This window comes from Chenopodium album, chromosome 24 (assembly GCF_948465745.1).
Source record: "Chenopodium album chromosome 24, dcCheAlbu1.1, whole genome shotgun sequence".
In the NCBI taxonomy this organism is placed as follows: Eukaryota; Viridiplantae; Streptophyta; class Magnoliopsida; order Caryophyllales; family Amaranthaceae; genus Chenopodium; species Chenopodium album.
In genome coordinates, this window is record NC_137857.1 from 10,181,204 (window position 1) to 10,193,252 (window position 12,049).

At 31.7% G+C, this 12,049-nt stretch overlaps 1 protein-coding gene across 1 annotated transcript; it reads right to left on the reverse strand.

Moving 5' to 3' along the window:
- Positions 1-4,975: 4,975 nt before the first annotated feature.
- On the reverse strand, positions 4,976-10,561 carry LOC145611731 (glutaredoxin-C4-like). The gene is made up of 5 exons (XM_081667090.1): positions 10,152-10,561; positions 7,935-8,008; positions 6,665-6,763; positions 6,462-6,578; positions 4,976-5,234 (listed from the first exon to the last, which is right to left on the reverse strand). The coding sequence occupies exons 1-4, from the start codon at positions 10,544-10,546 to the stop codon at positions 6,502-6,504; spliced, it is 645 nt and encodes a 214-aa protein (XP_081523216.1). The 5' UTR covers positions 10,547-10,561; the 3' UTR covers positions 4,976-5,234; positions 6,462-6,501.
- Positions 10,562-12,049: the final 1,488 nt, after the last annotated feature.

Below are 12,049 nucleotides of genomic sequence, written 5' to 3' on the forward strand. Positions count from 1 at the left end.
GATTTAGTAAAATTAATTTCAGTTCAACAAAACTAAGTTAAGTGTAGCAAAAATGATTTCATCAGTTCAGTAAAAATAATTTCAGTTCAGTAAATATCAGTTAACTTACAGATTAAATATAATAGAAAATCAGTAGAATAATTTCAGTTTAGCAAAAATAGTTTCAGCTTAGTAAATTTAATTTCAGTTCATTAAAAATGATTTAAGTTCAGCAAAAATAATTCCAGTTCAGTAAAAATGATTTCAGTTTAGCAAAAATAAGATAAAGCGATCGGGGCCTAATTCAATTCGTAAATAATTTCAGTTGTCTAAATTCAATTCACTACTAATATAAGCTCTAATAATTTAGATTGGTGACTTTTCAAATTGATGAATAAGGCCAGATAATGGGAAATTATATGAATAATTAGCATACCTTATTTATTTTATTTTAACTTAATTTAGATATTATTGAATATCTAAACTTAACTTGTATATTAAAGTTGTTGATTTGCTATATTGGAGTACTTTTAAAATTAATTGTTTTGATAGTGAAGTTTATATTAATAATATATTGTATCGTTGTTTTAATAGCTCTAAGCTAAGGCCCCGTTAATTTCACCTTATTTTTGTTGAACTGAAATTATTTTTACTGAACTAAAATTATTTTCGTTGAACTTAAATTATTTTTGCTAAACTGAAATTAATTTTACTGAACAGAAATTATTTTTACTGAACTGGAATTATTTTTACTGATTCTCTGTTGTATTTCGTCTTTAAAGTTATTGATTTTTACTTAACTGAAATTATTCAAACTGAACCGATTACTAAATATTAGTTTTTTAAGATGAAGTGAAAAGGGCCTAATTTATATGTTACATACATATCTTTGTTGTTATGATGATTCCTAAAAAAAAGTATTGACATAATTCACTACTACTCCGTAATATACTATTCCCTCTATTTCTATTTGGGTTACATTATAAATCATTTGTGAGGGAATAATAATTATGGTCAGAATATAACTAATAAAAAGGAACATAGAGAGTTATAATTTTTAATAAATTTAGATACGAAATGAATAAAACTTGACAAATCAAACTCATGGAATATATATATATATATATATATTTTTTACACAAGTCATGGAATATTATATTAACATAAGTGAAATTAAAAATAGATGAATAAAAAAAGAAAAACATATTTAAAAAGGGTGAAACGACAGCGTTTTGGTCGGCTTGATAAAATTGTTGACCGTTGAGTTGGAGGCATCAATGTGTCCATTTTGTTGTTTTAAAAGGGAAAATGACTTTTTCAACCCCAAATAAAAATTAAATAAAAAAAACAAAAAGTGAAAATGACGTGTTATGGTCCATTACCAAGTAATGGTATGAGAATCCAAGTAATTTAGGCTGGAATGCTGGATGAACTGTTAACAGTTGAGTACTTTTGGAAGGTTTTATAAACACATTTTTTTTAAAATTGATTTTTCATACTTTGAGAAAAATGCCAAAAATTTTAAATTCATAGAATGTCCCTCTCTTGATAGTTTTGTCATTTTTGTTTTAGAAAATAAAACAGTTTTATCATTTAAGACAAAATAAGTATTCTTTATTCTATCAAGTTAAGAGAATTCACAACATAATTTCTACTATGTGTAGCCGTATAGGTTATGAGTCTTATGATCAAAGCGTTTTTATTGGCTATTTTCCGTGACATTTCTCTATATTGATGTGGTCAATAACTCAATATAAATCATATTTGAACATTTAGGTTTAAGGCATATCACATTGAAATTTTTAGCACAAAAAGTCATTATCACCGTCAAAAGATCACCATAAGAAATCTGATAACAGATAATATATATAGAATACAGAGTAATTAACATGGTTAATAACAAAATGAACATATAAGAATTAAACTAAGCTAGCTAGTTTTTGGATCGGGGTGATGCATGGGGTCGAGTTATTATATAAAAAGATAGATTATATTTATATATATTCTTATACATAAAATTCAGAGAAAATACAACTTTATCACCTTGACAAACATAAATTGCAAATAAACCAACAATTTTTTATTAAATAAGAGCCCATAATTATTGGTATAATTACAAAAAAGCCATGGTGACTGGATTTTATCTATTTATTTACGATTTTGGCTTTTAATTAACGAATTTTGTTTATCAAAGTGATAAGCTGGGACTCCCTCTAATATAAAATTCATAATAGAATATTACTTTTATCTTTTCTTTGTTATATTATCCTTTATATTCTTGTACAGAGTAGAAAAAAGTCCGATAATTTAATACAATACGTATACAACTACACATTATATTTCTATATGGTATGTACACTAACATCCATCCCTTTCTCTATCTCAGTCACATCTCCCTCTCAAAAGTGACTTAGCTACTAAACCATTGACCAATAATAGTTTTGTGATCATGTGTTACATGCAACTCAAGTATGATGTATGTATGTATCATGTATATGTGTTGAAAAACAAACCATATATAAAATCCAACATAATTAAACTACTTGTACATGTTTGCTTGAAAGTTAAAAAAGTCATATTGTATTTGTTAAGTCATTAGAAATTAATATTCTAATTATAGAATAACAACTAGAGAAAATGAACTAGCATCTTCATGATTGCTTCATATAGACCAAATTGGAAGGTATGACTTGTCTTTAAGCAAAGTGACATCTTTTAGTTTGAAGAATCTCTTAAACGTGAGGTTTTCCTATCAATTTTAGCCACGTTATTGGCATTTTCTACTATATCTTCTTCTTTTTCGTGCTCATTTTTATATTGTTCTATTTTATACAAGTCATTAGAATGGAAAATAATGTATATTTACTAGTAATATAAGATACGTTGGCACGTAGAAAAATCGAATAACATTACATAATTATATTGTTAATACTTTCCTTATTTTGGAAGTCCGTTGACCCAATATAATGTAGCCGACGAGGGGTTTGATAAGTGAAAGTGATAGCACAGTTACTATAGATTGTGGTCACAAAGTTGTTCTCATTTATGTAGATATACATCCGAACATATTACGAATAAAATATACTCGTAATAAGTTAATACTATGTGTGTGAGTACTTCTATTTAAAAAAAAAAAATAAATAAATTGTGTGATTACTTTTTAAAAGAAAATACAGAAATAGAGTGTAATAAGAAAAACGATTATAAAGGTATACTAAATTAGATAAGAAGAATAAGTACAAATGGAAATTACCTTACTAAATGACTCTAAATGAAAACACATGAACCACTTAAACTATTCCTCAATCTCTGGATTATTATGTATGTAATTTTACAATATTTACATGATTACTATAATACTTTGTATTAGTGTTATTGATGTGACACAAGTCTTCTAACCCTCGCGGATCTCTTTATTTGGAATAAAAATCCTTAAACATTTTTTCAAAAGTACATAAAGAGAAAAATACTTGGAGTCTTGGAACAGTATAGTACTATTACATACGTAGTAAGAGATTAGAGAAGGTAAACAGATAAGTTGGAAAATCGATTTAATTAAATTACTTGTGTATTTACCTTTCTTAAAATGAATGCCAAAGAACATGTCACGATTATTACCACTAATCAAAGGAGCAATTAGATGTTAAATTAGCATTAGTGTCACTTCTTTGCGTGGTTTGCGATGGCAAAAGACTGAAATCAAATAATAAAATTATTAATAAAATACCTTTACCTTCGTTTGCTTTCGGTGAATATGCTAAATGAACATGTTCATTTCAGTCCCGATTTCCACCCCCTAATTTAGTAATCTATGTTCCCTACAAGTAAGTAAAATCATGAGAATTTCAATTTCACCTCTTATATTGCTTTCCAAATTAAATATGGGTGTATAAACTCTTGCCCTAATTCACACTAAACAAATTGATAAATTAATTCCCTTTTATTAGTACTCTGATTAATTTGTCTAGAAAGTTAAATTGTTTTTTTTTTTTTTCATTATACTCGGTATCAAGTTGATACTAATACTAATATAGATGTATTAAAAAGACAAATTTTGCTGTATTGGCATAAAAAAAATACTCTAAAATTCAACTATAGGTTAATATGAATACATTCTCAACGTCAATTAGATCTTTAGGTGAAAATCATGTGTATATAGTCTATACTTCTATAGTAGTCTCCTCCCTCCCTTTCCTCCTTTAATAGAGAGTATTAACTAATTATAAGTTTAGCACAGAAGTAATTATCCAAGGACCCACCTTCAAATTGTTAACTTCCCATTCCCACCAATCTATGATGCACATCACCAAATGATGTAAACAAAACATATACGACGTATATGGTGCATACACCTAAAAATATCTATTGCCATAGTACACTCAGATTTTAAGTTAAACCGCTAATAGGTTCTTCCAAGATTGAATACACACTTTTCCTTTTCCTCCCCCCACTCCCCGACCCACCACCTTATGTAAAGCCATAGCCGCACAACCATGGTTGGTCATGAGAGCATTTCTCACCATCAAAAACTCATCAGCAACCATTATGGCAGCAGTAGACGAAGCAGCTAAAGCCTTGCTGTTTACCAATAAATTCTGACAGGATACAGATGGTTCTTCAAGGACAGGATGCAGATCACAGCTCAGAGAGAGAATATCAATAGATGAGTAATAATCAGCTACGAACAGTATAAGGCAGTACAAGTGAAAAAACAAGTGGAAGAGGGAGTGCAGGAACATGTTGGCATCAAAGTCATCCACTCTTTCACCCAACAAGAAAGCATCCATACCGTACAGGAAGGGCCACCGGCATTTTAGATATCTGTCGCGGGACACATTATAGATACCCTGCTTGTAAAAGACTAGCATTGGATGCAATTGATGTAACACGGGAATCCAACGTAAAGTGCGGAACCTGATTGCCACTTGATGCGCTTTCTGATCAAAGCCCATCAAGGCCAGGTGATGCTTTTACAACTGTCAATAGATACTCAAAATTGACAAAACCAAAACTTAAGATGAGACAATGAGTCCAAATTCAGGTCCAAAATTTTAACACTACAAGAAAGAAAAAGGTTACAGAAATCATTCCCTACTCTTAGTTTCAGGGTGTATGCTAAGCAAGAAAAGATTACATTTGCATTGTCAACTAATGCCATGGACCATAACCACAATGTTTGTAGAAATCATAGCATAGATCACGAGGAGCTCAAACTTCTAGCAACCTCTGCATTTTGAAGCCTGCTTAGCTAGTACCTGAACCATTTTCAAACCAGTTCTCTAAGATGTTATCAAAACAATTAGAAATACAAGCGATAGTAGGTTTGAAGCAGAGAAATTTATAAACAAGTATAAATAGTAAGCTTTTAACACCTAGTTTCAATCTCAGGTCAATTATCACTGTTTTCTTCACTTCACTTTTCATTTTCTAATCATGAAATTGCAAAAATTAAGGTAAGGTCTTTGTCTCAGTCTTGCATATTCCGTACTTATCTGCATGAATAACTTAACTATGTTTAAAAGGATCAATTATTACTTGCTAGTAATTGACCATAAAAAATTGAAATACAATATGTATTAAAGTAATTTTCTCTTTGCTTAACCACTTTATGATAGGGAAAGAGGTTTACAGAAGATGGATATAAAGGGTGATATGAAATGGCCATATGGGTATAGACCTCCAACAGATTTGTACCATTGAAGATATTTGCAACTCTAAATGCTGACACTTATAGTCACCAATTGGAGATGCTCATCTTCACCTTTTTTTAATGCTGGACATATAAATTAGCTTTCTCTACTAGATCTGGTTATTGGGTAAGTAAGGTCAGGGTCGGTGCCCCAATTGCAGGTTGGGTTACAACTCACAAAAGGGTTGCCTTGTGACAAGTCAAAGTGGGGAGGCCAATAAACGGGCAAGAAAAATGTGAAGAGAAGTGTGAGACAAAAGTAAATACAAGTGAATATAAAACTACAATTTTTCCCCCACTACTCCCTCCGGGCCTCCGTTACCGAAAGATGTACACATTCCATTTTGAGGTGTTTTAATTGATGTAACCATTTATACGGGTAAGCAAATTTTACTATCTTACCCCTTACCCCACAATATTTAAACCTTTCCATTCACTTACTATATACTCATTTATATTATAACCACTCACCTTTTTACCCTCTCGCTTACTTTATCCACCTTTTTCTTACACTCACTTAACTTTTCTAATGACAAGAGTCAATAGCAAATGGATACATCACAAGAAAACGGAGGGAGTACTTTCTTTCCCAAAATTATGAGGTTATCATACCCAGATACTCTAAACCCATTAACTCTGTCAATTCTGACTAACAATGCAACATTCCTTCTCAGCTAAAAAATCCATTCTCAACTCACAATGGAAAAATCAAAACTTCATCTAAATGATGAAAGAAAAAGTCACAGACATTGCTGAAAAAACCATTGAAATGGAAAATGATTAAAATGCCCACCTTCATTCTAAAACTATGACTACAGTCTGACTTCACAGAATCACAGATCATCATGATCGGTTGAATCAATACCCAGAAGTTTGGCCAGCTCTCCATTTTGATAGGCTTCAACAGTATCTGAAAGATGTACAGGTCATCCTAAGTCATTTTCACAATTTTGAGACGAGGACTGTCTTAAGTTTGTTACAAACTAAGCAACTCACCATCTGATCCACCAATGTGTTTTCCATTGATGAAGACCTGGGGTACTGTACGTCTCCCAACAATACCACCAAGTGCATCTTGAATGCTATAACCATCATCTGCAAAAACACAGGTATACACAAGTTAGAGGGAAAAAACAAATATATGAAGAAGTCAGCCCTATATATATATTCAATGATTTCACTTACCAATTCAGAGATATTCTATAGCATATAATCATATATATAAATATAAGTGGCAACACGTCCATTAATATTCATAGGACACATCATGTAGGAAAGAAAAAGAAATCATACATTCATACATTAAGAAATTTTGCATCATAATTAACATCCAAAGCTCAAACCTCATTTCAGATGAGGCAGCTCAGCTGATTCCAACCCTAAATATTGCCCTAGGTAAAAGTAAGCAAGACAACCCCCCTCCCCCTCTCTCTTCCCCCACTGTAACCCTGTCTCCCCGCCAAAATAAATAAATAAATAACCTACGAATAGAGTACAAAATAAAAAATTGCATATAAGAAGGAAAAACAGTCATCCATCAAGAGGTTTAAGATCTTATCAAGCACAAATTACATGAATACAAATGAAAAGACATTTTTCAAAGTGTTCTAATTATCAAGTCACTTTAGAAATAGTGCATTCTATTCTATTGACTCCCTTCCACCAACCAGATTTGCAAACAGCTAAGAGCCAATGCATAGCATGTAAAGCATTGATCTTCATAAGACCGTTGGATTAGCAATTTGAAGGGACAACTAGATGGTTTTAAAGGTTACAAACCTAGGATGTGATACCAGTATTCCAATGCACATTTCCACCTTATCCCATGCTATGCCTCTTTTATCAGGATAATAATGCTTACAAGTTAAAGGTTAGGTCTGAGATTTTTAGAGTAGACACATTGATATTCAAGTTTACAAACCTAGGATGTGATACCAGTATTCCGTTGCTCATATCTTCCAATTAGGAGGAATAAACATGAGAGCCCCCATACTTCTCCTCTCTCACATATATCCACCGTAGCCCATGTTTTGCCTCTTTTATCTATCCTTCCACAATAGTCTTCGTTCCTACCAAACTTCTTCCTAAATGCCTTGATCAATTACTATACAAAGCAACATAACCAAGTACATCTATCTAAACAAAAGTCAAGGAACAGTGAACACAAATGGGAAAATAAATAAATTATCATTTTATACAAAATAAGTCTAAAAGTTCAAATATCTATCAATGAATATGAATGTCCCAATAGGACTTTCAAATATACCTCTCTCATCCAACTCAATAACATGTGGTGCTTGGTCTAACTCTCTAAAAACCTCTTTCGCCCTCCTACAGTACCTGTAAAGAAGCAGATTCCACAACATCATCTCGAGGTATGAGAAATGTTAAAGGATATAAAATAAATTCTACAGTATATAAGAAAGCAAGATACCGTGTCTTTCCTAAACTAGATTCATCTCTTCATGTATTATTGTTTCCAAATTAAGATTTATGCACAAGAAATAAAATAAATAAATAAATATATAGATCAACCACCTTATAAAACAGACTTTGATGCCTTGATGATACACATTTCATTTTCTTACTAGGAAACAATGTACACAGGAAAACTAGGTTAAATAATCATATGGTTCAATCAAGAGAAGTCAGTGTAGCATTTGTTTTTTAGCTTCAACTCTAGGCCAATAATTATACTTTGTAGTCGGGTTATGTGCTAATTGAAGGCTATATTGCTTTAATGCTTTCGAGAAGTCATGCAGCCTGATCTGTTAACTGCCACTTTAACAACATTGTTCTCTGCAGTCCCTCAATACCAAATTGGACTAGGTTTTCATGATTAAAACTGTTTTGGTAGATAGAAATGGAGGGAAAGGAAGAGAAGAGAAAGGCGCGGAATTGGCATCCCTTCTTTGGACATCAAATGGAAGGAGGAAAGTGGAGGGATTTGGTAGGATCCATTTTCCTTCTCCTTTATTAAGGCTCCGTTTGTTTTGACAAAAAACATTTTTCGCGAAAAATGATTTTCCATAATTTTCATGGGAAAACACAATTGTAATACTAGTTTTCCTTTGTTTGTTTCCTTACAAGAAAAAATTGTAAAGGAAGAGAAAAATGAGAGTGAAAGGGAGAAGATGTTTGAGAGGAGATGAGAAGAGTGTTAGGAGTGGGGAGGAAAAAGTGGCATACCTTTTTTGCAAAAGGTAAATGTTTTCCACTCTTGGGAGAACTATTTTCCACCATTTTCTAACCAAACAATGGAAATGAGAAAATTATTTTCATGGAAAATGTTTTCCATCAAAACAAACAGAGCCTTAATAAACCAAAATTTTCCAATATTGGAAAGATTTGGAAGGACAATGGAAGCTCACTCTCCCCCTGCCTTCCTTTTCCACTCCCATCTTTATACTTCCCTCCCTTACCTTTCCATTTATAATTGCTACCCAAACATAGTGTTAATGCCCTTGATGCGATACGGAGAGCTTAATTATCTTTTAGCTTATGTATCTCAAGGTAATGAAGCCAAATTCTGCAATTTGTCACATATGGCATGCAGTGATGCAGAAAGATATGATGCTTTACATGCTTAAATGTAAATAAGCTAGATACAGAAACATAGGGAGAAATCAAAGGAAAAGAAACTCATTGGGAAGCAACTGTAAATCAGCAACAATTATACTACTGATAAACTAAATAGAAAGTTAGCAGCGACTATGTTCATGTGCTGCAAACTTTCCAGAGCATTTTGCACGTCTCTATGATATGCTACTAGAGATGAGCTCATAACTCTAGCTGAAGAGCGGCAAAATGCACCAACACTTCACTCGCCAAGCAAAACCCAATACCCTAAGAGAAATCCGATTCCAAAAATTCTTACACACAGATCTTAAGCTCTATAATGTTGGGCCTTGATTTATTTGTCACTTTTGGTAATCAGCTTTTGTTTTGCAAAAACATCATCGCAAACAAAGGCATTTAAAGGGGTCCAATAAACAATATTATTCCACTGAAATGTGATAGTTATTTAAAATCAAGTATGAAGAGAGCATAAATAGAACTGATTGTATCCTGATTCCATCATTTGCTCATGTATAACAAATGGATCAAAGATGATGCAGCTCCTAACTACTTTTCGCCTCGAATTCATAATGTTGATAGCATAAACAATTATTGTTCTATCTGCTATGTGACTAAATATCAGAAGTAAAATTTGTCAAGGATAAATAAAATTCAAAAACAAAAAATCATTTCCTCAACAATTAAAATAAACATCTTTCAAAACAAATACAAAGTAATTACAAATTTCAACCCTAATCCCCAAATTTAGCTAAACTACTCCAAACAGAAATGCACTTCAATCTGATCCAATTAAACCCTAACCCATCATTCCAAAACTCCAATCATTAACAACAATACTAAAATCAAGCTCAATAATTCAAAAATCAAGCAACAAAAATCAAAAATCAAAAGGAGAGAGAATTACGGGCAGTAAGATTTGGAGAAGATAACAATGGTATGAGAAGAGATAGTTTTCTTGATGAAATCAGCCTGAGAAGACGAAGCAGAAGCCGGCGATGCAGCAAGAAAGACTGAAAGTAACAGAATGACGGCGATGCTACGGCGGCGCATGATTTCTCTCTCCATTGTTGGCGGTGGTGTCGAGGTTAAGCTCTCAGTTTCAGATTTTGATGATGATTTTATTGTTTGTAGTTTGTGATTTTGTATAAATGGAGATGTAATTATTTTAGTAATAATATTAATATTTTGCTTGTAATTATTGTATTTTGTTACATATTTTTGGAAAGGAAAAGGAAAGTTTAGTTGAGGGTATTTTGTTACATGGAAAGGTATGATCTTTAGTACATGGGTGACCACCATTTTTCTCAAGCTAATGTAATAGGCCAATGCTTATGGTTATGGGTGATATCGCATCACCCGTATGACATATGGACATATGCTTGAATGTTTGGTAACATAATCGACACTATGTTGTGACATACTGACATATAGTAACATGTTGACTCGGGGTATACTTGTATTACATAATCGGCGTACCAACTAGATTCATGCATTTATAGAATTGTTATTCTAGGCTTTTATAATTTGAAAATTTTAATGGAGAATTCAAGGGAAAATGTACATATTCCATCTATCTCCTCTATTTCCTTCCAATTTTGATTTGAAATCAGCTAAAATTTCACATGGTAATGAAAGTCTTATTCTAAAAAGTTAAAATAACATTATTGATTCAAAGTCGTATCGAGTTTTACTGTGAAAAAGCTAAAAAACCCTCTTTTAACTTTTGGGAAATTTCTGTGAAATTTTCCCATGCCATGTTATGCTAATTGGTAATTATTGCTATACCATTATCAGTGTACTCCGGAGTATGTGCTTGGGTATGTAGCAGTAAAGTCAGTGTCATTTTCAGCTTTCATCTAAGACTCCATTTGATTTGCTATACATAATAAACCTTTGAATGATCTTAACGACAATAATTGTGCCTATTAATTTTGTAGCCTTAGTTTATGTTACTTGGTATTTTCCATTTCATCTGGTCATACAAAATCAACTTTAATTTTTTTTTTTTTTTTTGAATTTTATATAATGTAATCAAAGATATAAATGGTTAAATTAAAGGAAATTTTGTATTTTACCACTCACAACTAACCCAATTTTTGAAATTACCACTCAATTTTTTTAAGTACCACCCATAAAAGACAAAAAAAAAAAAGAAGAAAGATTTCACCATCATAACCGTTAAATCTAACATTTTAAAAAAATACTTCGATTTTGTGCCAAGAACATGTTTTTTTAGGGGTTTTGGGGGTCTTTTTTGCCCAAAGGGTCCGATTTGAGGAAAAAATTGTTTATAAAGAAGGGGGATTAAAAGCGAAAAACGAGTGTGAATTGAATGCATTGCCTAAATGAAAGTCCAATTAATTAGGACTTTTTTGGTACGTTTGAAATTTTTTTAGTAACGAAAATGATAAAATACTAACACATGTTAAAGAAATAACAAACTATAGAAAGGTTAAAATTGTCCAACTTCATAACATTTTTAAAAATATATTGATATGAATGTCTATAGAAAGATCATTAAAAATTAATTTTATAATAATTTTTTTGATTTATCGTTTGTAAAATATCGTCAAATGAAGTATTACTTCATTCTTATAAATAACATCTCTCTTCATTTATCGTGCTGACTGGGACGTTATTTCCTCTAGTAACAAAATTATATTTTTAGTAACGTAAAATATTTTTTTAGTAACAAGAAAGACTAATTGGCACCACTGAAATTTATCCCGCCTTTTTCTAAGAAATGGCACCATAAAGCAAAATTTTCCCTCTTAACTTTCCCTCTCATTTTTTAAGCTAATG